Raw genomic sequence first — 23,227 nt, 5'->3', positions numbered from 1 at the left:
CAACGGACAGCTCCATTTTGATATTTCGTACAAATTAGTGCAATACAAACATGTTAGATAGATAGACTTACTAAGCCTTATCATGTTATTTATAAATGAAAGTACTGGGACATAATATAAATAAGGAAACATTAAGTAGTAGTAATCCGATTAATTTGTAGGATAGTTTATTACTTTTACTTAAAACATCTAAAAATGCATCATAGCTTTTAGCCCACTTGTACTTTTCTGGCTCCATTTAAAAAGTAGTAGGTTTATTGAAAATAATCAGAACGAGTCTAATAACATGGTCACCGGGCACAGCAAAGTGAATAAGTGACGATGTAATGTAAAGCCGTGTCCCTTCGGCCTTCGATAATCGATTGCATAAACCATCACGATTCCGATAGCTGAAAAGTAGTCGATATAGTCATGTGACGTCATTATAAGGTTTCTGTACATGTGAAGAAGTGGCCTCCGTTTGTTGAATTCTTATTTAGTGCTCTGTGGTAGTAGTCTGAACTCTGAACAGCTGGAGCTGGCCACTACTTACCTCTGTCGCCCTGATACCAACGCGTCACACATTGGCTCTGAGCGCGTCCTCCCGGTCATTTATAAACTTGCTGTACTTTGATTGGCTCACTCCAAGGCGTATCCCAGACCCGCCAATTGTTGCAACGGCACGTCACCGGTGGACATTTAAACTTGACTCAGCCATCGATAATGGACATCAACAATGCTTCAACCAAATGAAATTAAACAAATTGCTCTGTTATTTCAACCACATCTTCAACCACTTTAACCTCGACAACCAATACCTCCCAAATAACACAAAATTGGCTTTTTAATATTTTACCTAAGCTATAACTACAACTCAAAAATTTTTTATGTTGTTATTTTAATCATAGGTCCAGTATTAAAAAATATAAATTGCTAGGATAATTTAAGAAATCTGTTCATAAATTCAATTTTATTTTGGTTTAGATTAAAAGATGGCATTAAGGTACCATCTTAATTTAAGAAGTTTTTCATAAGAAAAAGTAAATATCGGTTTTTTTACATAGGTACAGTACATCATAAACTAGTTTACAATTTCTTTTTTGGCTTGTTCAAAATCATGAAGTTTTGGGTTATTTGTAGTTTTATAAAATAAGTTGAAAACTTTGCTGATATCACCAATATTTGACATTGACATCTTGAACTAACAACAAAGACTTAAAATTTGACGTTTTGTTATTGACATTAATTTTATAAAAATCCAATGAATTTCAAATATTTCATCCAATGTAGTTTGGTTGATGTACTAATTTGTTTGACACAAACTTAATACAGCTGTGTGTGGCCTTGGTCCTTGTCTATGGGATGTCGGCCTTAGTCACTAACAAGACTACAAGATCGCGGCACTCATCCTACACTCATCTCCATTCATACTTGGCTTAAAATACCTACTTTGTATGGTCGCCATTTCATTAAACAGTAACAGTAACAGTAATATTCCACACCCAAACGAAGTAAATATGTGGATTGGAACTTGGTTGGAAACCACTTGTTACTTTTGAAATAGATTATTAGATTCAAAGCTCGTCATTAAACATACTTGTTCTGCAATAATAGAGATGATCAAGAATAAGAATGTACTCTACAAGCTATGAGGCGAAGAAAACCATATTGCAATGTTGTCAAAGTCATCACTCCTATTTTTGATTCAGGAGCAACATAAAAACAATCGATTGTTTAAAATTCAATTTTGCTGTACATCAGGGGAAGTACGACTCCAGTAACGCATGGTACTGCATTTACCATAAAGGTAAGTTTAAAAAAATATATTTTTGAATGTATGTATTAAATAAATTAGAGATGTTTTTCAATACAGTTTTTATTTCACAATGTGAGGATAGTCATAAAATAATAATAATCACTCTATTCAGATATAAAAAAAACTGTTTAACTTATTTAACTATATTACTAACTATAGTAATAAAACACTGCGTTATGCTGCAAGCTCTAGCAGTGTCAAGATAAGGAATGGCAGTATCACAACACAAAAATCTGCCAGCCAAAAATTACACTACATACTCAGCTGATCCCTGTAAATAATTAGTATGTTTTTATTGTGTTGTTATTCTTAATGTGTTGATGACATTGTCTTGTGCTTTTGTAATGATATTAAAAATACTGACATAGAATATTAATTTTTAATAATTATTTAGATGCATTATGAGATTTGCCAGTTGTTTGAGTATATTACTTTGAAAAATTCTGGAAGATAAACAAACAGGAGCAGAGTCAAAATTTAACAACCAAGTCCAAACAACAAAAATAGCTTAGAAAAATATATACATAAAAAATACTGTTTTGTAGAGAACCACTACCTATTAGTTAAAGTTACGGTAAAAAAACATGTTGCATGTGTCTATATGATTATTTACTAAACATTGTGAAGTGTATGTATAGTATTAGTTCGTGACGTGTACTATTTTTTGTAGACAGCAATGCATGAAGACTAATTAATGAAAAAGTTGCAGACTTTTTGAAAATGAGTTCACAAATATATCCAGGAAAAACAAAGATTCAACGTTATTACGAGGGGAAGACTATATTTTTGACTGGAGGGACGGGTTTTCTAGGAAAGGTTTTGGTAGAAAAGATTCTTCGATGTTGTCCAAATGTCAAACAAATATTTTTATTAATGCGAGAAAAAAGGGGCATGAAAGCTGAGGAAAGGCTGAAAAAATTGCTGCAATGTGAGGTACCTATCTAAGTTCTAAAAGGACAAGTTTACAAAATAATGAATTCAAAAATAGTTAGCTTTTGATTAGGCTAATCTTTATTATTTCCATCACAAGAAAACTAATGTCAATATTGAAAATTCATCTGCTTAGATTTGTTAAATGAAAGTTTCTTTTAGATTAGATTGAGAAATTATTTTATTACGGCCTCAAAGATCAATTAAAAAGGATGTTGAGAGAACGTCATTGATACCTAGTTTATTTAGAACTGTTACAGTAAGCCTAGGCCTACCAAATAAATGAGTTGAGTTTAATTTTTATATTTTCTTAAACAATTAGGGTGTCTTGTAAGTAAACATCACCCCGGAAAATGGTTCTATAAAAATCAATAGAAAATCAAGAATTTATCATGCATAACATCGCAAGCATCAGGAAATAGCTTTAAATACACGATAATAGTAACAATCAGACCCTTAGTGTAAATAATTTATTAAGTTAGGTCTATATTTGTATGCTCAATAGCCCTACAAGAAATTTCCTTAAAATCTTATACCTAGCCTACTTTATTAAAACATGAAAAATAGAGAAGACACATTTTTCTCTTCAAAATATTACAGTAATCATGAATTTAGCTTTAAAATAATACTGAGGTAGAGAAGAGGAGTCACTCCTTATGACTTCAGCTTGTCCATGTCCAAATGTAAACAAAACCAACACAACATTACACCAAACACTCCTAAGTTTGAATCAAAACTTTCTGCAGGTATTTGCAAGACAGATACAAGGGAATCCTGAGATTTCTCGTAAACTGTCAGTGATTCCTGGGGATTTGTCCCGTCCTCAGCTCGGTCTTTCTCCCGAACATGTTGCTGTCATCTCGCAAAACGTCCAAATCATCTTTCACTCGGCTGCAACACTCAGGTAAAGCTAGGAATAAAATTCCCAGCTTGTTAATCAGATTTTAATACATAAGCTTCTCAATAATTGGCCATCTTAAAATGTGTGGATTACTAATTTTAATCATATACATATTGTCTCTAGAATTTTTTCAGTCAAACTTAAAAGGAAAAGGTTTTCAGTAAACATTTAAATTTATTTCAACAAACAAGACATAAAATAATAATAATGCTTTTAATAACTTCATCACAATTTTTCAGATTTGATGAGCGCCTTAGTGTTGCTATCAGTACAAATGTTGCAGCAACCAAACAACTTTGTTTGCTCGCCCAAAACATGTTGAAACTGGAGGTAATTTGATAATTTGATTTTAAATAGGTATTTTTAATTCAGTATTCATAAAAACAATGATGGGTTGAATATAGCAATACTGTAGGCTACATATGTATATTAAATTAAAAGTATGGTAGTTATACATTAGTCCGCGAAATACCACTTTAATGAGAGATTCAACAATGAATCCAATTAAACTAGAAATATAAGAGGGATTTCAGAAAGTAAGGAATGTTTTTGAACTAAATAAAAATTGTTTGCATCAGGAACAACTTTTTTGTATACATAAAAAAAAAAAAATAGGAACTAAAATACAACTTTTCCAAATGTCCAACAAACAAATTGAGGAATTATCAAAGCAGTGGACAAGCTTTGAAATTTCTTTTATGTAGGATTTTACCACCTGCAGCTCAGCAATTTCGTGACAAGTCTTCGGAGGTTCTCGCTGTGGTCAAAGCACTGTGCTGGCTGCAAACCAAGTCTTAATTTTAGTGCACACAAAAAGTGAAAATCACTTGGAACCAGTTTTGGACTGGAATGGTTTGGTAGAGGGAAAATCACACATTTGAATGATTGAAGTTGATTGTGTGTACAATTTGACTTGTGAGATTGGGCAATGTCATGCAAAAACAAAAATTTGATGTCGGCCTAGTTTTATGTTTGGCTATTTTGTAACTGAATAGATACACTATTACTTCTGAACAGACCTTCTATTTATTACATTGCTTCCATACATATCACACCTTTGGCGATAAATTTCTACAGAGGTTTTAGCTTTGAACTAAATTACAAAAAAAAAAAAAAATCATATTACAAACTGTAGCTCCGCATCTGGCAGGATTAAATTGCAGCACACTTTAAACTAATTTTACAACACCGGGCAGCACAATGATGCTTCGGCTGTAATGGCTGAACAGTCAATGAGGCAAACATGTCTTTACTAGTAAGTGCGCTTGACCATTGCACGTCTTTTGGCGTCAGACAGAAATGTTTCTTACTTTCTGAACTACTGCAAAACAGAATACAGTTTAGTTGCTTCCAAAAAGTTAGATTTCTTTTATAGGGATGGTTTCTAAGTTGTTTGTTTCTCTTTCCCACAGGCATTTGTCTATGTTTCAACCGCTTACTGTAACTGTGACAGTCCGTTGGTGCAGGAGAAGGTGTCTGGGTGTCGGATCTCTCCTGAGAATTTAATGAACCTTCCAAATCTTTTGGATGAAAATACACTTGATGAAGTTACTCCAGTGTAGGTCAATATTTTTTTAAATTATAGAGACCTATTAGAAGGATTTGAAAGTATGAATAGAGTTTTGTGATTATGAAGTGATTTAAAAAGAAATTTATGAATATTTTATATTTGATTGATTTTACTACAGTAGATCTACTATTTAATAACTAACTTATTTTCCCATATTCACAACATTTTTGACGTATGAAACCAGGGATATTAAAATATGTTATTTTTTTTATTTTCAGCTTGTTAGGCTCAAAACCTAATAGTTATATTTTTACAAAGTGTGCTGCAGAAGTAATAATTGACAAGTTCAAAACCTCTTTACCTGTTGCTATATTTCGACCTTCAATCGGTGAGTGATTCTTGTTTTTTTGTTTCATTAGTGCTATGACAACACTCATGTGTTAGATTTCAGTTCATCAAATGAACTATTCAGGCTGAATCATGGACTAATCTAAGTAAAAACCATTATCTCCTCTTGTTATATATGGTATTAAGAGGTAAAATTGTGAGAAATACCTTTAGATCCTAAAACTGAAGATCCATTAGGGTTTTGGTAGAACAGGAACAAGATGAGCAGAGAAGCGATGGCTCTGGCCAGAGTGACGAGAATCGAAGGACCACAGATGAAAGATGATGTTGAGAAATGACTATTGTTGTGTAGTATGTAATTCTTCACTGATTTAAATTAAAACTCTTCTTCATTAATAAAAAGAAAGCAATTCACTACTCATGAATATTCTGGACTGTACACGAAAATTTACAACACATCTACTTTAAATAAAAATATCTTCTTGGATCCTAGCTTGACACTTGGTACTATAAATTTGGAATCCATATTTAAATGAGAAATGATGAAATAATGCACTTGGAGCGGTAAGAGAGAAAGAGAGATTAAAATATTTAATATGAACTAAACCAAAAGGTAAGCACTGTGTACTGTGAGAGAGGTGAGTCTAAACTGAACTGACTAGTACGAAGTGCTGTAGTGAACTTTGGACAGTGATGTCATCATATCAGCTGTTGTATCCTTTCAATAACTGAACTAAAAACTTGACTTGAATGTTAATACTACTTGATTAATTGTTTATATTTGACTGTATATAGTTCATATGTTATTAAATAAATATTTTATTAAATGTCCTTAGTTGAATTACTAAATATTTAACATACCGGCCCCCCCTGAACCCCTGGGTTCTGAAAACAACACAAAAAATGAGAAAATCAATAAAAAAGGGGGGTGGTAACTCCTCTTCACTATTCCATAGGAAGGACAGACACCTTTGTCACAGGACGAGAGAGGTGTCCACTTGCGGTCTTCAGGTGCACGACCCGTACTATTCCATCAGTACCAGGTGAAACGGAGAGAACTCGTCCAAGCTTCCAGGAGAGTGGAGGCAAGTTGTCTTCATGAATGACAACCAAGTCATTGACTTCAATATTCTTCTTGGGGTTGACCCATTTATTTCTCTCTTGAAGAGTGTACAGATACTCTTTCTGCCAGCGAGCCCAGATATGTTGACTGAACTGTTGGACTACCTGCCAGCGTTTTAATCGGTTGATAGGAATGCTACGCAAGTCAGGTTCAAGAGGTGTCATAAGAGGACCACCTACTAAAAAATGACCTGGCGTCAAAGCTTCTAGGTCCGAGGGATCAGAAGAAAGAGGAGTTATAGGCCTAGAGTTCATCATTCCTTCAATACGGGTGATTAAAGTCGAAAACTCTTCCAGTGACAGGGTCTGTTGTCCAATGACTCTTATTAGGTGAAATTTCACACTTTTGACGGCCCTCTCCCAAAGGCCTCCCTGATGAGGTGCGTGTGGAGGTAAGAAGTGAAATTTAATATTGAAATTCTCAGCGTAGCATTGTACTGTGGAATCCTTGATTAAATTTTCAAAGTTGCGTCTGAGTTTTTCGGATGCACCTGTGAAATTTGTAGCATTGTCACAGTGAATATCTGAAACGATTCCTCGTCTGGAGACAAATCTGGTAAGAGCGGCTAAATAGACATCCGCTGTTAGGTCGGTTACTACTTCTATGTGTACCGCCTTAGTAGAGAAGCAAATAAATATACAAATATAAACCTTGATAGGTTGAACTCGTCTTAGTAGATGTTGCTTCACAAAGAAGTGTCCTGCATAATCTACACCAGATATGGAAAATGGCCTTGAAGGTGTAACTCGATTCATAGGTAATTCCCCCATGAGTGGAGAAGAATGAGGAGGTTTACATCTGAAACATTTTATGCATTTAAAGATCCTAGATCTTATTAAGCTTCTAGCACTGAGAATCCAGTACTTGTTTGCCAGCATAGCCTGAGTTAGAGTTGGACCAGAGTGCAAATATAAGACATGATGGTGGTCAATCAAAATATCAACTAACCTATGACCTTTAGGTAGCAAGACGGGGTGTTTGTGATCTTCAGAGATATCAGCCTTGTTTATTCTTCCCCCTACTCGAATGAGGCCATCTTTATCCAGATAAGGAGCTAGGCGTCTAATGCGTACAGAGCAAGGTTTATTGGATTTCAAACATGAGATTTCTTCAGAAAAATATTCTCGTTGAACCAATTTACAAATCAGGTTATGAGCCTCTTTTATCTCCTGAGAAGTTAAATTCCCAATTTGTTTAACTTTATTTCTGGTGTTATGAATGAAGCGCAGCAGGTATGCGGAAACATGAAGTAGTGTTGTCCAAGATGAGAAGCGAGTGAGGAGAGAAAATGGTTCATCCGGAACAGCAGAGAGAGTGTTAACTGTGAGAATCTTAGTTTCAGGGATAGACTCTTCAGGTAAAGATTTACAGACAGACTTTGGCCAATTTTCTTCAGAGTTACACAACCAGACAGGTCCATTCCACCAAAGTGTGTGGTTAATCAAATCTTGTGGGGCGGTACCCCTTGACCCAACATCCGCTGGATTTTCTAGTGATGAAATATGTTGCCAAAATGAAGGTATGGGATATTTTCCTGTATTTCTGCAACTCGATTTGACACATAAACCTTGAGTCGATAAGAGGGCATGCCAATCCATGAAAGCACGATTGTGGAATCGCACCAAGCTGTGTATGAACTAATCTTGCAGTGAGGTGAGAGAAGTTGTATACAGTAATTTAGGAGCTTAGACATCAGGTGTGCTCCGCAGAGCTCCAAGCGAGGTATGGAAATACGCTTCAGAGGTGCGACTCTTGACTTCGCTATCAGAAGATAAGTCGATATAATTCCTTGTGAATTTACAACTCTCAGGTAAACACAACTACAATATCCTGCTTCACTTGCATCAGAAAAAGCATGTAGCTGAATATCTTTAGCAGAAGAAAGTCCCACGTAGCGAGGTATCTTGAGCATTTCAATATATGGAAGTTCATTGGCGAACTTGTTCCAAACTGATATAACGCTGTCGTCTAGGGGTTCATCCCAATCAAGACCAAGTGTCCATAAGTATTGCATGAAGGATTTGGACCAGAAGGTTACAGGAGTTAACCATCCTGACGGGTCATAGATCTGTGATATCACACTTAAAACAATTCTTTTTGTAGGAGTTTCCTTAATATTTTGAGTTCCTACAGAATAAGAAAAAACATCTTCATTAGGAATCCATTTAAGTCCTAAAACACTATGAACTGGTTGTTCGGGAGCTCGAAAACCAATAGGTTTTTCTTTGTGATCTTCAGGGATCGACTGTAAGAGTAATGGATTATTCGAAGACCATTTTCTTAACTCGAAACCTCCTTTTTTGAGTAACTGAACCACATCATTTTTCAACAAAAGAGCGTTTTCTACGCAATTACTACCCAATAGGGCGTCATCGACATAAATCTGATCCTTTAGAGCAGTTGCGGCTAGAGGATGATTTTTTCCTTCATCAATAATGAGTTGTTGAATGACACGATTTGCCAAGTAGGGCGATGATGTGAGCCCATAAGTGACAGTCGCTAGCTGATAGATTTGAAGAGGCATTTTATCATTCTCTCTCCAGAAAATAAGTTGAAATATCTGATCAGATTCCTTTACAAGGACTTGTCGAAACATCTGCTTGATGTCGCATGAAAAAACAACCGCATGTCGGCGAAAGTTGAGAATGATGTCACATATGTTGTTGTGGAGTTTTGGTCCTTGATGAAGAATACTGTTGAGAGACAGAGATGTTGATGTAGGTGCTGATGCGTTGAATACTACCCTTAATTTTCCATCTTTAAAAATTCCATGATGTGGAAGGTAGTAATGAGGATTATTTTTAAGACGTGGTGACTGACAGAGTGTCATATGTCCCGAAGACAAGTAATCTCTCATAAAATCAACATAAGTTTCCTTGAAATCAGGATTAGAACGAAATTTATTCTCCAGAGACCAGAATAGGGATTTTGCCATTTTGCTCGAGTTGCCTAATGTTGACGGATCGTCTGAGAAAGGCAAAGAGACAATATATCTTCCTTCAGGAGTGCGAGAGTGCGTAGATACAAAATGTTTTTCACATTTTTCTTCGGCTAAGGATTGCTTGCATGTAAGAGGGGGTTCCTCTACAACCCAAAACTGTTGGATAGAGGTGTGAAGATCCAAACTATTGGTGGTTAAGAGTGTGACTAATCCATGAAATGAATTTTTGCAAGTTGAGGCGACAGGGGTCGATCCTAAGAGCGCATATCCAAAAATGGTGTCAATTGCTACAGGCATATTCTCACCAAGTGACAAAAACTGGCCTTTCACAGAGGAGGCAAAAAGGTCAGCTCCAATTAGAACATCAATAGGAGCGGGTTTATCAAAAGTAGGATCGGCTAACATTAAATGTTGCATCTGTGAGCGAACTTCAGGAGTGATCTTAGCTCGAGGTAAATCTGGAGTGATATTATCCAAAATGAAGACAGGGTGAGAGCTTGCCAATACATATCCACTAAGGGACTGGAGAGTGACATGAGTTAACCCTTTTGTTTTCACCTGAGCAGACGAGATGCCATTAATAAGCGTTTTATTAGCATGAGAGCGCTTAATCCCTTAAGACTGAGCACATCTTTGAGTAATGAAGGTAGACTGAGCAGCAGAATCTAAAACTCCCCTACACACTAGGGTCTTACCTTCGCTTGATTTTACCACAATTAAAGCAGTGGCAAGAAGAACTGTGTTCTCTGTATTTGTCAAACCAACAAAACCAGATTCATTTTTATTTGAGTCAGAACTTGGAGCTCGTTTGTCTGTGTTACCTTTAGACACATTAGGAGAGGGATTATTTTCAGAATCCATAAAATGCAAAAGAGAGTGATGTTTTCTTTTACACGTAGAACATGTACGCCATGAATTGCATTCCTTTACCTTATGCTTATCGCCAAGACAGTTGGTGCACAAATTTTTGCCTTTAACAAAATTATACATTTCTTGTGAAGTCAATTTAAGAAAACCTTTGCATTGATAGATTTTGTGATCTGCACCTGCGCAAAATGTACAAACAGTGCGAGGAGTTGCAATAAGCGCCGATTTATTTGAGCGCTGAGGGGGTTTTACTTGAGTGTGGTGGCCTAAGGTAACCTTAAGAGATGATCCCACATTAGTAAGATTAGCTGCTTCAAGATTTACACAGTGAGACTCAATGTACTTTGGTTAACTCATCTAACTTAGGAGTTACAGAGTTATCACTTCGACTCTGTTCAAAATGATGGCGAAAATCAGAATCAAATTTTCTTAACAAGTGAGAGGTCAAAATTAAATTTTCCTGAGAAATTTCTTCATCTAGAGCTTTAAGTGCTTCAATGTTTTCATTTAAAACAGACAAAAACCTTCTAAGTTGCTTCACTGAGGGATTGTGAAGAACTGGTAAGTCTAACACATTGTTGACATGAAGAGAGATTAGTAATCTTGTATTCTGATACCTTTTAAGTAGAGATTCCCATGCAATAAAATAATTAGCATTAGTCATAGGGATGTTTTTAACAACTGAAAGTGCCTCTCCCTCAAGACAGCTTAACAAATAACTCATTTTTTCAACACCAGAAATACTATCATTTTTATGAATAGTATTTTCAAACAAATTTTTGAACGCCATCCACTTTTCATGTTGACCTGAGAAGGTACCAAGTTGAAGTTTAGGAAGCTGTACACTAACCTTAGTTGTAGCTACTTGGCTGACAGCTGCATTGGAATCATCCAGGTTTGGCTGGCTCGACTGGTTAGAGCTTGGGGAAGGTATCAAGTTCACACACAAAGAGTGAATAGACACATAGAGATCACTTATTTCATCTTGTAATGTTGAAATTGTAGTGATATTTTCACTTTCATCTAATTCCTCAGGTAAAGGCACAGTGCCGAACAACTTATTCACTAATTTGTCAAAATCATTATTTTTGGCTGTAGCGGTGGAATCCAAAAGAGTGAGCTTTGTTATAAGTTGAGGAGTGATAGGTTCCTTTTCGATAGCAAGCACTTTTGCTTCAATTGACTTAAGCCTGGCTAGCACAAGCTCAGATTGCTTCACAAAAGTTGAGAACCTCATTTTGAATAAGTCTTAAATTCAATAAAATTCCAAAATAAAAATAAATGCAGATTAAAATAAGTTTATAATGAGCAAAACTTATTTAAAGACAGCCAGGATTCATTGTATTAAATATTAATATTAGTCAACTTGAAATCAGAGAGAAATATTCAGCCATAGTATAGGCCTATAAAAAGTTTAAGTCCCAGAAAATATCTACCTGCAATTATTTCCAGATAATAAATTTGAAATTCAATAAAACATGTTATTTCAAACACAAACTGTAATTAAATGTTCAATCCGTATTAATAAACATTCTTCTGTCACTTTAATTTAAAAGTGTAAGCAAACAATTGAGGTTATGAAAACATAAACAAAGTCTTGCATAATGACATTTAAGTTTTCATTTCTATCCATCAGCAGCGCTAGTGTTGATCAGCTGTGAAGTTGGTATGACTTCCATGATTTTCTGAATATTCAGCAACAAGAGAGAAACTTGTTTCACATTACAGGGGGGGAGAGAGGGGGGCAGACAGGATGCAGCCCGATAATGCGCAATAGAGAATAGACAAACTATGCATGAAAATACAGGAGTTGTAGACAGTACAGTCTGAGAACAAAATTTTCTGTCTGGGACAACAAAACTTTATGTGTTATTTCACAAATTACTGCAACAATTTAATAAATTGATAATAATGTGATCAAAAATATTTAATCCTCTTGTTAATGATACTTAATGTTGATGACAGATTTATTCAATTAATTTATTCAGTTCAAATAAATACAAAACTTAATAGTCACAGTAGATTATTTTCCATAGGCTGGGAAACTTCCGGCTCGTGAGGACCATGTTATATATGGTATTAAGAGGTAAAATTGTGAGAAATACCTTTAGATCCTAAAACTGAAGATCCATTAGGGTTTTGGTAGAACAGGAACAAGATGAGCAGAGAAGCGATGGCTCTGGCCAGAGTGACGAGAATCGAAGGACCACAGATGAAAGATGATGTTGAGAAATGACTATTGTTGTGTAGTATGTAATTCTTCACTGATTTAAATTAAAACTCTTCTTCATTAATAAAAAGAAAGCAATTCACTACTCATGAATATTCTGGACTGTACACGAAAATTTACAACCCTAGTAGCACAAATATATATTAAATACATGTGAATAAATGTATTTAAAATCTATTTTATATATCTCAAGTGTGTATTAATGTCAATTTTATATAATATTTAAAATATATTAAATATATAAAAAATATGTTTTTGAATCTATTAAATATTAAAAAAATATGTTCCAATAATATATTTTAGTGAATAATATTTAAATAAAAAATGTATTTAATATATCTTCCAAACATCCCATGGGGCCCTAACATAAAAACACAAAATAATAAAGATTTAGTATGAAAAACACAATTATCAGTTGAGTAAATTGATTAAATAGTTCATAAAAACAAATTTTGAAAAAATTACTGGATAAAATTTTTTCATCCCGGGTGGGTCTCGAACCTGGGTCCTCCGACTTATGAGCCTCCTACCTTACCTCTGAGCTACTTGTGACTGTTGTTAGCCTCAGTTTTCAAATGGTGAAAGAGTGGCCCTCAGTTGCAATGGTTGCAATACTTGAAATATTTTTGATACTACAGTATAATATGATTCTGTTAATATGTTTTGGCATCAAGTAGTTGAGTTGAATAGTGCTGTAGTGAATAGTGAGTAGTCTCCACGAATACAAATACAGTAAACTACAAAAATCAATTTAAATACTATGACAAATATTATGTAATTTATGGCATATGTAAATCAAATAATTATTTTTAGAACGTCATCTACAACCGTAATTAGTTTCTTAAAAGGTCGCCAGTCACTAGCACCCTTTTCTAGCCAATCATTCGAGATTTCTATGATCACATTCATTGTCACATATTGCAATAAAAAAAACCCCATCAACACTTTTTTCGTTTGACCCGAATGTAGCTGTCAAACATGTATACTGCCTCTTAACTATATGCTATTTTTTTCTTTACGTGTATGATAGAGTGACACCATTCAGAGTACTTATTATTATTAACTTAATTTTAACGCTTTCACAATAGCAATTATCATACAAAAAATGCATGTATAAATTGATAGACACTATGAAAAACAAAAAGATGCAAATTATTTATTTGTTAATTATAAAAGATTATAGGATATATATTCTACAAATATAATATTATTTTATTAATAAAAAATATCTGACGTGTTTCAAAATATATTTATAAATAATTTAAATATATAATATAGTTTCAAAAATATTTTATATATATATTTAAAATATTCTCAACACATAATGTTTTTAAATATTTAATAGGAAAAATATACATATAAAATATGTATATTATAGATTCTATACTTGTTTTATCAATATATATTATGAATATATTTTATATATTCAAAACTTATATTTAATTTATATTTTGCATTGCTTTTTGGTAATATTTTAAATATATATTTGAATATATCAAACTATTATTAAAGATATATTATATTTATATTTTATTCGAGGTTCTATCAAATACAACTTTAAATATATAAAATATTTATAAAATACATATTTGTGCTACTAGGGAACACATCTACTTTAAATAAAAATATCTTCTTGGATCCTAGCTTGACACTTGGTACTATAAATTTGGAATCCATATTTAAATGAGAAATGATGAAATAATGCACTTGGAGCGGTAAGAGAGAAAGAGAGATTAAAATATTTAATATGAACTAAACCAAAAGGTAAGCACTGTGTACTGTGAGAGAGGTGAGTCTAAACTGAACTGACTAGTACGAAGTGCTGTAGTGAACTTTGGACAGTGATGTCATCATATCAGCTGTTGTATCCTTTCAATAACTGAACTAAAAACTTGACTTGAATGTTAATACTACTTGATTAATTGTTTATATTTGACTGTATATAGTTCATATGTTATTAAATAAATATTTTATTAAATGTCCTTAGTTGAATTACTAAATATTTAACACCTCTTTGATTTTCCCAATAACAGCTAGTTTTGTGTTCTTATTGAATTTTTGAAAGAATTAAAATTAAATGGTTCATTATTTGAAAGTTATTCTACATAATGAATGCTGCTTTTAATTTTAAATCAGACATGTGATTGTTTGGATTTATTTCCCTTGTACACCATGAGTGGTGTTAATACTACTCTGTATTTTTCTATAAATCCTTTATATTAATGGGTAACATGTTTTTTTTTTTGAGACCATGGTTAGGTGGAACACTGGATATATTTAACAGTTAATTTATATGGTAGCTATCCAAATTATACATTAATTGACATGAAACTATTTACTATGCCAAAATTGGCTGGCTCTATATAATTTTGTACAACATTTTTATTCTAGTACTCTCATCAATACAGTTGATAAATGGCATAAATATTTTTACAAAATAATTGTTATTGATTTGCAATTTATAGTAGGTAACTAATAACTAAATAAAGTCTGTTACTGATATGACCGGTCACAAAAGATAGCTTAACCACTTATTTATCAACCTGCACTAGTACTAGTGTAGGGTAAAATGAAAAAAGCGTAAATCATGGAGCAAAAGTTCTGTAAGCTTCCCAATTTAAGATGCTTAACTTTGGCTAGTTGATAGTTTTTTGTCATTCTAATTCCTGCACCATGCCTGGTTCTAGTGTTGTCCTCTGAGTCTGAACCCTTTCCTGGGTGGATAGACAATGTGTCGGGTCCTACGGGCATGGCTGCTAGTCTATCAGCTGGTCTTCTGCACACAACTCACTTCAAGTACGGAGCTAAAGTCAACTTAGTCCCTGTTGATTACACAGTCAATGGCATCATCGCGTTGGGTTACTCTGTCGGCAGTTGTAAGTGGTAAGTGTACCAACATCGTGTCAAAACCAAGGTTGTTCTGGCTAATAACTCTTTTAGTTTTTAACTCTTGAACAGTGGTGGTGTGGCCTCTACACCCTGCAGCGCTGCATGCCCCCTCAGGTTAAGAAATTATGATGAAATTAAAAATGTCTTTGATTGAGAGGTGAAGTTAGGAATAGCAAATCCTCTCTGTTACTTAACATCTAGCATGAATGATCTAGAAGTTCTGACCTTGAAAAGTCAGCAGCTACGTATAGAAATCAAATCTTGTGTTATGTCAACTTGTGTTGTGTTGTCTTGCGTTTCTTAGTGCTGTGCACAAACAATATTTGTAGAAATTTCATGTACTTTGAATGTTTATTAGTAACTTATAACTTATGTAACTTTTTGAAAGTAAAATATGACTGGTCGAACTCCGGTCGAAGCATTGTACAGGTGTAATGGGCATTCAAGAAAGAATACCATAAGACATAAACAAATCAAGCTTTAAGAAAAAGATTTATATGATGTTGTAAACAACATATCAGTAAATATAATTGTTTAACATGAAATTTGTTAGGACCAATGATGGAATGTATTTAAGTTTGGACACCTTTTAACCGGACTACACTCAGCGTAAATTACATCTCTTTAACCGGACGATTTTTATCGGCACATTGGTTTTGCCGGACTAGATCGGCAGGAAGTGGGCGGTACTGAAACGACTGTTCTCGTGGGAAAGATTTGAGACCAGTGATCACGTATCTAAATACAATGCTCTCCTAAATTTAAGTCAAATATTTGGCTTACATAACAAGTTTTTGGTGACGTCTGCTTAACCGGAAAACCTGTTATCCAGACTGGCCTCGGTCCCGAGGAGTCCGGATAAGAGGGAGTCTACTGTAATGTTAAATTTTCATTTACAATAACATGGCTTTATATAGGTTCCAAAACAATTTTGCTTGGGCACCTAAATATTTAGTGTTACTACTGCGCTTAAATTCTAGCAGTAGTATTAGGGATTTAAAACTGTAAGAGGTTAGAGGTATTAAACCAAGTACATATGAGTACTTAATGTTTAAGTGTGTGCGTTGAGATGAGAATACATTATCTGTACAGGGTGTCCCCAGGAGAAATGCCCGTGGTCAACTTTGTTTCAACGGCAGACAACACCATCACATGGGGCAAGTTTGGTGATCTGCTCAACCACTACATGTGGCAATACCCGTCGGCTAAGCTACACTGGTACCCGTTCACTGTGCGGGCTGGACACCACTGGTCCTATGTGGGACTGAGAACGTTGTTTCACTACTTCCCAGCTGCCTTGGTAGACTGGGCGACCGCCAGGCTGGGGCAACCTACCAAGTAAAAACTTAATCCCAAATTTTTTACTTGATTAAGATATAGAATTCTTTCAATACTGACTGCTTCTTAGGCCAGTGGCGTGTCTGGGGGGGGGGGGGTGACTGCTCTTGGAATTTTATGATGAAAGACCAGCTGAGGAGGGTGAACAAGTTGAAATGCCGGAATTGTTTTTATACTATACTGCAGTAGCCTTATTAGGAATAAAACAATGTTTATTTGAAACAAAACACAATATTTTTTGAAGTCAACTTTATAGAGACTCTGGATCCTTGAATTCAATAGAGCCCATGTTAAAGGTGTGCCAAAAACCTTTGCTAAGTCCTGGCCCCAGACATAATGTGAACAGAATGCATTAAGCAAAGGAATAAAAATCTTGAAAAGCTATAGTCAGTAGTAAGTACAAAGTAAGTATTTTCATTTATGAACCTGAATTATATGGGGTCAAAAATATGTTTTCTGCTAGTGGGGGGAAGGAGGGGCCCAAATTCTTAGTGCCTCAACTATTACAAATTTAAACCATTAAGTGAACCCTTTTGAGTTAACTTGACTATTGCTGTCAATGCTGTTTACAAGTTAAAAATCCAAACCTAAATTACATGTTCGATAACCAACGTTGAGTTGTGGTGCATAACACACGCTGGCTGAATATATTAAATGTAGTTGACATACAATAAATTGAGGTTACCATCAGAATATTATATTTTGAGGTTAACAGCAGTATGTATTTTATTTAAGCTTATTTAACCTAGGTTACTGCAAACGATATTTTGAGGCTTGTTATTATATAACAAAATAACAAGGAAACCTTGAACTGCACAGGTTGACACAGTTTTACCGGAGGCTAGATAAGTACGCTGCAGTTGTCGTCTACTTCTCTACGAGAGAGTTTAAGTTCGAGGAAGGTAACGCTGACAGGTTGTGGAACTCACTGGATTCAACAGACCAAGAGATGTTCCCGTTCAACATGGCCGCCATGGACTGGAACGTGTACTTGCGCTCCTATGTGTTGGGGTGTCGCCGGTTTCTGCTGAAGGAAGGACACAACACTATTGTTGCGAGCAGGAGGAGAATCAAAATGTGAGTTGGTTGACAACATTTCAAAGTCTGCAGAGTGTGGTTTGACTGTCTTTGTTTGTATTGGCTCCAAATTGGAGTACGATATAAAAATGTTGAATTTAAATGGACGTTTGCACTACAAATTGAAAAAACTTCAAGTAAAACCTAGATTTTTCAAATAAAGGGAAAAATTTCAAAAAAGCTAAGATTTCAAACAAATTTATATTTAGACTAGCTTTTTTGAAAATTATGGTTACAAGCCCTTGTTTTCAGTAGGCCTAAAAAATTCAGTTTCATAAGCCAGGCAAAGCTGAGCTTAAAAACTTATCAGTAACAACACTATTAATTAGGTGCATTTGCAATCAAAAATGTTTTTTGAGAAGGAAGCTTTAAACGTTTGGAAATATATAAAATTCTCAAACACATATTGAATCTGCATTATTTGTAATTCTTCCCTTTTTTACCACCACATAATGACGTATTTATTTTTTTTACAAAAGGACAGTTTTAAACAATGTTTAAGGTTACCAAACTGACAAAAATTGACTACATCTCATTTTGAACTCTTATCTTTGACATCTTATTTTGATCTTTAGGACAATATTCACGGGTTAAATCAAAGCATAACTAATAATAAACAAAAGTGGCAACTTGCATCCTGCAGATTGACCTATCACGCAGATTGACGTATGTCTTTCTACGGAAAATTTAGTAACAGTAAAATGAAATAAAAACAACAGAGTTCAACGCACTGCCATAATAATGCATCTTAGTTTATCCAATCCATGCATAAGCATACAGTGAAACTCCTTGGCATATCCTAACCTATTCATGACCATTGACTTGTTTTCTGTCTTCGGGAAGCGATAACGCCGAGCACGTTCGGTTTACCGAAAGGCCAATCATGGATGTAGCCATAATCGCGGCAGACGATCACAACCTTGGGGTCGATAACTGATGTCATGGAGACCGTAAGATATAATGCTTAAAGGTGTTGCTGTGATTGCGGGAGATGATAACCGATATCATGGAGAGCACAAAGTTGGAAATAAATCCCCAAAGAAATACAGTTAACAGAAAATTGTTAAAAATTCAGAAATACACTTAAACATTTTTAAAATAAAAAATGTATTTTATGCTTTTTAAGAGTTATATCAATTAATAAGTAATATGAATTCTATTCTAAAAATTATCTGAAATTTATTAGGTTAGTTTTAATTTGAGTTTGAATTTACGTTCGGGTTTGCATGCAGCTCTTGCTGTGTATCATTCTTAATTTATGTCTAGGTCTTCCTATGGTATTATCTCATGGGGCAACTCCCCCATTACCAAGAATATTTTTATCTTACAAAAAATTGCCGTTAGAATTTTAGCTGATACCAGACCACGTTCCTCTTGCCGCCCCCTTTTTATTCAGATGAAACTCTTGACAATTTATGCAGTTTATATTTTTCAACTGTGCAGCTTTGTAAAAAGAAATTATAAGGAATTTATGTTGAAAAATTACACTCATCAATATAACACCCGACACAGGAATGATCTTCAATATCTTGTGCATAGAACAGCTCTGTATGAAGGATCGCCATGGTACATGGGTAGGAAAATTTACAATTAACTCCCAGATCAAATTAAAACTGAAGAAAATATGTCATCCTTTAAAAGAAAACTAAAATCTTATCTCATTCTCTTGTGTCCTTATTCCCTAGATGATTTTATAAAAACTTAGCTTTAGGTTTTATTGATTGATAAAAACAAAGAATTTAGCATAAGGTATTATTAGATAGTAAAGTAGGGTAGTATTGACATGTCATATGTTTATACTGTATGTGAAAATCACAATCTTGTAAACTTATGTGACGAATAAACATTTCATTTAATTTCAATTGCAGTGATTAATTGTATTTTATGTACATGAAAAAAATAGACGTTTTTAATTGAATTGAAGTTATGTTCCTCCCGATATCCGACCTTTTGGCTGCTCTGACCTTTGGCCCGGTCCCGTCATGGTCAGATATGAGGGATTTTACTGTAGATAAAAGATAGATGAAGCTTATAACAATAATGAATTAATTATTATTTTCAGGTTGTATTTTCTACATTTGCTCACAGCATCAGCTTTCTTCTTCTTATTTTACAAGTTTACGGTACACTTTGGAAGATTATTTGGGAAAAAACCCAGTCTTGGACCGAAATAAAATATATTTTGGCTCCTAAACTTATTATTGGGGTCAAAATAAATTAATTGTCAGATACAGTTATTTGTTTACATTAAGTTTATTTTAATTATATTTTAAACTATTTTTTTTGTTGATTTGAAATACAATACAACTTTTTATCTTGATTCATTGTTATTTTTCATCCTTCATTTCAAGTGTCATTGTTCTAAGATAAATTTACAGAAATGAGTTACCAACTACAACTGTTACTTATCAACAAGTTTAAGTATTAATGCCACCATAGTGGTAGTAAATCGCATTGTAATCTGTTTACAGCAAATCTCCCAAAATCAAAAAAATAATGGGAACAAGTTTTGGAGCGTAAGTTATTAAACTAAATACAAATAGGTGGGGAAATGTGACAGTGGAGAATAAAAGATCGTAGACGTTCAGTAGGTGTGAGAATTTATTATTATTTTTCAATGTCGAAACTATACAGCTAGAGGGGTAAATCACAGCTGAACGTAAAAATAATTGTACAAAACACACAAAGTACGAACCAAACACACTCATACTTAATATAAAAATAAATAATATCAGTGTCCTAATTTGTAATGAGTACACCTAGGAATGCTGCACGTAACAATGACATAGGATTAAGTAATATTAAATAAAAAATGCAGCAGCAAACATATCAAACGAAACTGTTCATCAACAAAAACAAACAGGGAATTCAGTCTCTATGGTTAGGCAGTCAATGTATAACTGAAAACTATACAAGGGGTAACTCTAATGCCATAACACAACAATATACTCTATGTTTGCTCTAGCTTTCGATCGGTTGCGTTTTCATATAATAATGCATGTACAAACAGATTAAATGCAGATAAAAAACATCAACTTCAAAAACAATGCACAAAATAGTCATTGTTAAAATTATGTACACTTACACCTATAATTATTTTAAAAATGTGTTTTAGTCCATGTTTTTACAAGGTGTTGTGAGTTATTAAAAGTAACTACTGTTTAATTAACATTAAATGCAGAGTTTCAAAACCAAATAGAATCGTATGTACATTGTCATTACTGAAAGTTTCAAAAGCGTAAAATTAAATCGGTTTATAAAAGAATAAGATAGTTTTATCTATCTGTAGGTGAGAGATCTAATTCTCAAAATTTGACTGCTGTGATGTTTGGTGTAAAAACTGCCAAAGTAACCGATAGAGGTGAAAAATTAATGTAAATGTAAAATCAAATACTAAAACTAAAATTTAAAGGTAGGAACTAACGTTTATGAAATAATATATGTACATTATTGTTCTTCACGATGTTGTAATCAAAGAACTACCTGTTAGGGAGTAATGAACGATGAGTTATTTGAAACTGAAATGAATGACAAAGTCAGATCCATATTGCTATCTCGGTTGCTTGTTGGAATGGCAGTGTAACCAGCCACCGCACCGCTTGTTCTAGCTTAACTTAGGCTCAATAAGAATGGTGCACTACATCGTAATGTATACAAAGAACATTTGAGCAGTCCCATAGCATATATTGTTGTTCGCATGAACACTGTCACGGGTATTAAAAATAGAATACAAAACAGTTTTATTCGTCAAGTAGTTAGAACATCCATAAAATAAATTTGAAGATTTAATTCAGACAACCTTTGACGTCACTTATTGAATATTACACTGATTTCTGATACAAAACTGTTCCAATAACTTTTGATACTGTGGCTTACAAATATAAGTACAGGACACATGACACAGAACGCCAAGTAACACAAGTGCATTGTCTGATTCAATATGACAAAGTGATGTACAAAATGTTGATTGTATGAGTTCCACAGTTACATAAATAATATGACACTTTCATCAAACAATGTTAGGTTGGATGGGGTCCTGTGGTATATATGTTCGGTAATTTAAAACGTAAAACGTCGGTTGTGAGACATATTTATCTACTGCGATGCATAAACCAAACAAAGGAGTTCAGCTGAGTTGTAAAACGTAATATCAGGTAATTTGAGCAGAGTCAATGGCAATGGAGTTTGTAGTCCTTTCTCCGTCACCAAAAATTTGTATTCACTCACTCACACAAAAAAAATCTATTAAACTAATAAAGCAATTTATACAGATAGAATAAAAACACCCTTTGCATTGTGTCGAGTGCAAAGATAAAATAAATTATTTTAACCTAGAACCATGTACAAAACCTTGTGGTGAACGAGAGCTTAAAACTAAGGTAAACACAATAAAATTTCACTAAGGAACATGACACGTAATTAAATAATTCTAAATCATAACTTACGAGCAAGGGAGACACTCGTCCTAATATCTTTGTGGAAAAATAGGCGAATAATCTTACTCGACCGGCGATCTTAATTCGACTAGGCCTCAATAAATAGTTAAACATCCGCCTCAAATGTACAATGGCACTACCTCAACATGAGGAAAACTCAAAGTCTCAAATTTGATTGATGCCTGTATTTAGATATGGAATGTAATTCTCATTAACATCCCGATAGCTTAGCACCCCAAGGTGTCTTCAAAACTTCACACCTCTATTTACATTATCTCTACTTACCGATAATAATAACAAAGACATATTTCCCACAAATACAAATACGGTGGCTACACAGACTTTGTACAAACAGCTGAGTACGACTAACTAAAGGTTTCCTGTATAAATACAATACGGTAGGTGCATGGTGCCACTACAGTTATGTCGGAAGAAGAACACAATATACACGACTAAAGTCCTGAGAGGGAGTGACTAGAACTGGCGGCGCAATCTTCTTTCTCTCATTTTGATTCTTATTCTGTCTCTTGCTTATTGTTCCTCCTCTTCTTCACTCTCCCCATCCGGTCCGTACATGTCTGCTAACTTGTCAAACCGCGGGCCCCAAGCACCGAGGTAATCGTAATCTTGCTGCTCGTCATCGGTGCCTACAATCAGAACAAATTACTCAGATTGAGCAAGTGGCGATAATATTTGAAATAATCAGTGATTGTGATTTAGAAAACATGTTTTGTACAATACTCAATGACACGTTTGATTACATTCTCTGAGATGCCTAGTTACTTATTTAAAAATTAAGTTATACTTAATATTGATGTATTAATGAGTAAAATCTTTTAGAT

General features: G+C 34.2%; 2 protein-coding genes across 9 annotated transcripts in view; one reads left to right on the top strand and one right to left on the bottom strand.

Moving 5' to 3' along the window:
* Positions 1-1,705: 1,705 nt before the first annotated feature.
* LOC129000852 (fatty acyl-CoA reductase wat-like) lies at positions 1,706-20,171 on the top strand. Of its 2 annotated transcripts, none has more exons than XM_054427902.1 (9): positions 1,706-1,786; positions 3,472-3,629; positions 3,866-3,956; positions 5,039-5,184; positions 5,415-5,524; positions 15,333-15,528; positions 16,627-16,872; positions 17,692-17,949; positions 20,012-20,171. In XM_054427902.1, exons 3-9 carry the CDS (start codon positions 3,942-3,944, stop codon positions 20,121-20,123), a joined length of 1,083 nt encoding a protein of 360 aa, XP_054283877.1. In that variant the 5' UTR covers positions 1,706-1,786; positions 3,472-3,629; positions 3,866-3,941; the 3' UTR covers positions 20,124-20,171. The 2 variants fall into 2 exon arrangements, with proteins under 2 accessions (XP_054283877.1, XP_054283876.1); XM_054427901.1 differs by lacking the exon at positions 1,706-1,786 and adding an exon at positions 2,201-2,728.
* Positions 20,172-20,532: 361 nt separating this feature from the next.
* LOC129000963 (neural-cadherin) overlaps positions 20,533-23,227 on the bottom strand; it is a 477,113-nt gene continuing 474,418 nt past the window's right edge. For all 7 annotated transcript variants that reach the window (XM_054428065.1, XM_054428066.1, XM_054428064.1 and 4 more), the window contains one exon: positions 20,533-23,032. In XM_054428065.1, the coding sequence (XP_054284040.1) occupies positions 22,917-23,032 (116 nt within the window). In that variant the 3' untranslated portion in view covers positions 20,533-22,916. The remainder of the gene's footprint in view (positions 23,033-23,227) is intronic.

The sequence above is a fragment of the Macrosteles quadrilineatus genome, unplaced genomic scaffold, assembly GCF_028750875.1.
Source record: "Macrosteles quadrilineatus isolate MER2022 unplaced genomic scaffold, UCM_ALF_1.0 Scaffold_8__2_contigs__length_117827958, whole genome shotgun sequence".
Classification (NCBI taxonomy): Eukaryota; Metazoa; Arthropoda; class Insecta; order Hemiptera; family Cicadellidae; genus Macrosteles; species Macrosteles quadrilineatus.
Note: the sequence above shows the minus strand (reverse complement) of the source record. Positions and strands in the feature narration are given on the sequence as shown.

Coding starts and splice junctions, on each gene's coding strand:
- LOC129000852 (XM_054427901.1), top strand. CDS start 2,516: ATGAGTTCACAAATATATCCAGGAAAAACAAAGATTCAACGTTATTAC. Junction 2,729..3,471: donor AAAAATTGCTGCAATGTGAG/GTACCTATCTAA, acceptor AACTTTCTGCAG/GTATTTGCAAGACAGATACA. Junction 17,950..20,011: donor AGCAGGAGGAGAATCAAAAT/GTGAGTTGGTTG, acceptor TATTATTTTCAG/GTTGTATTTTCTACATTTGC.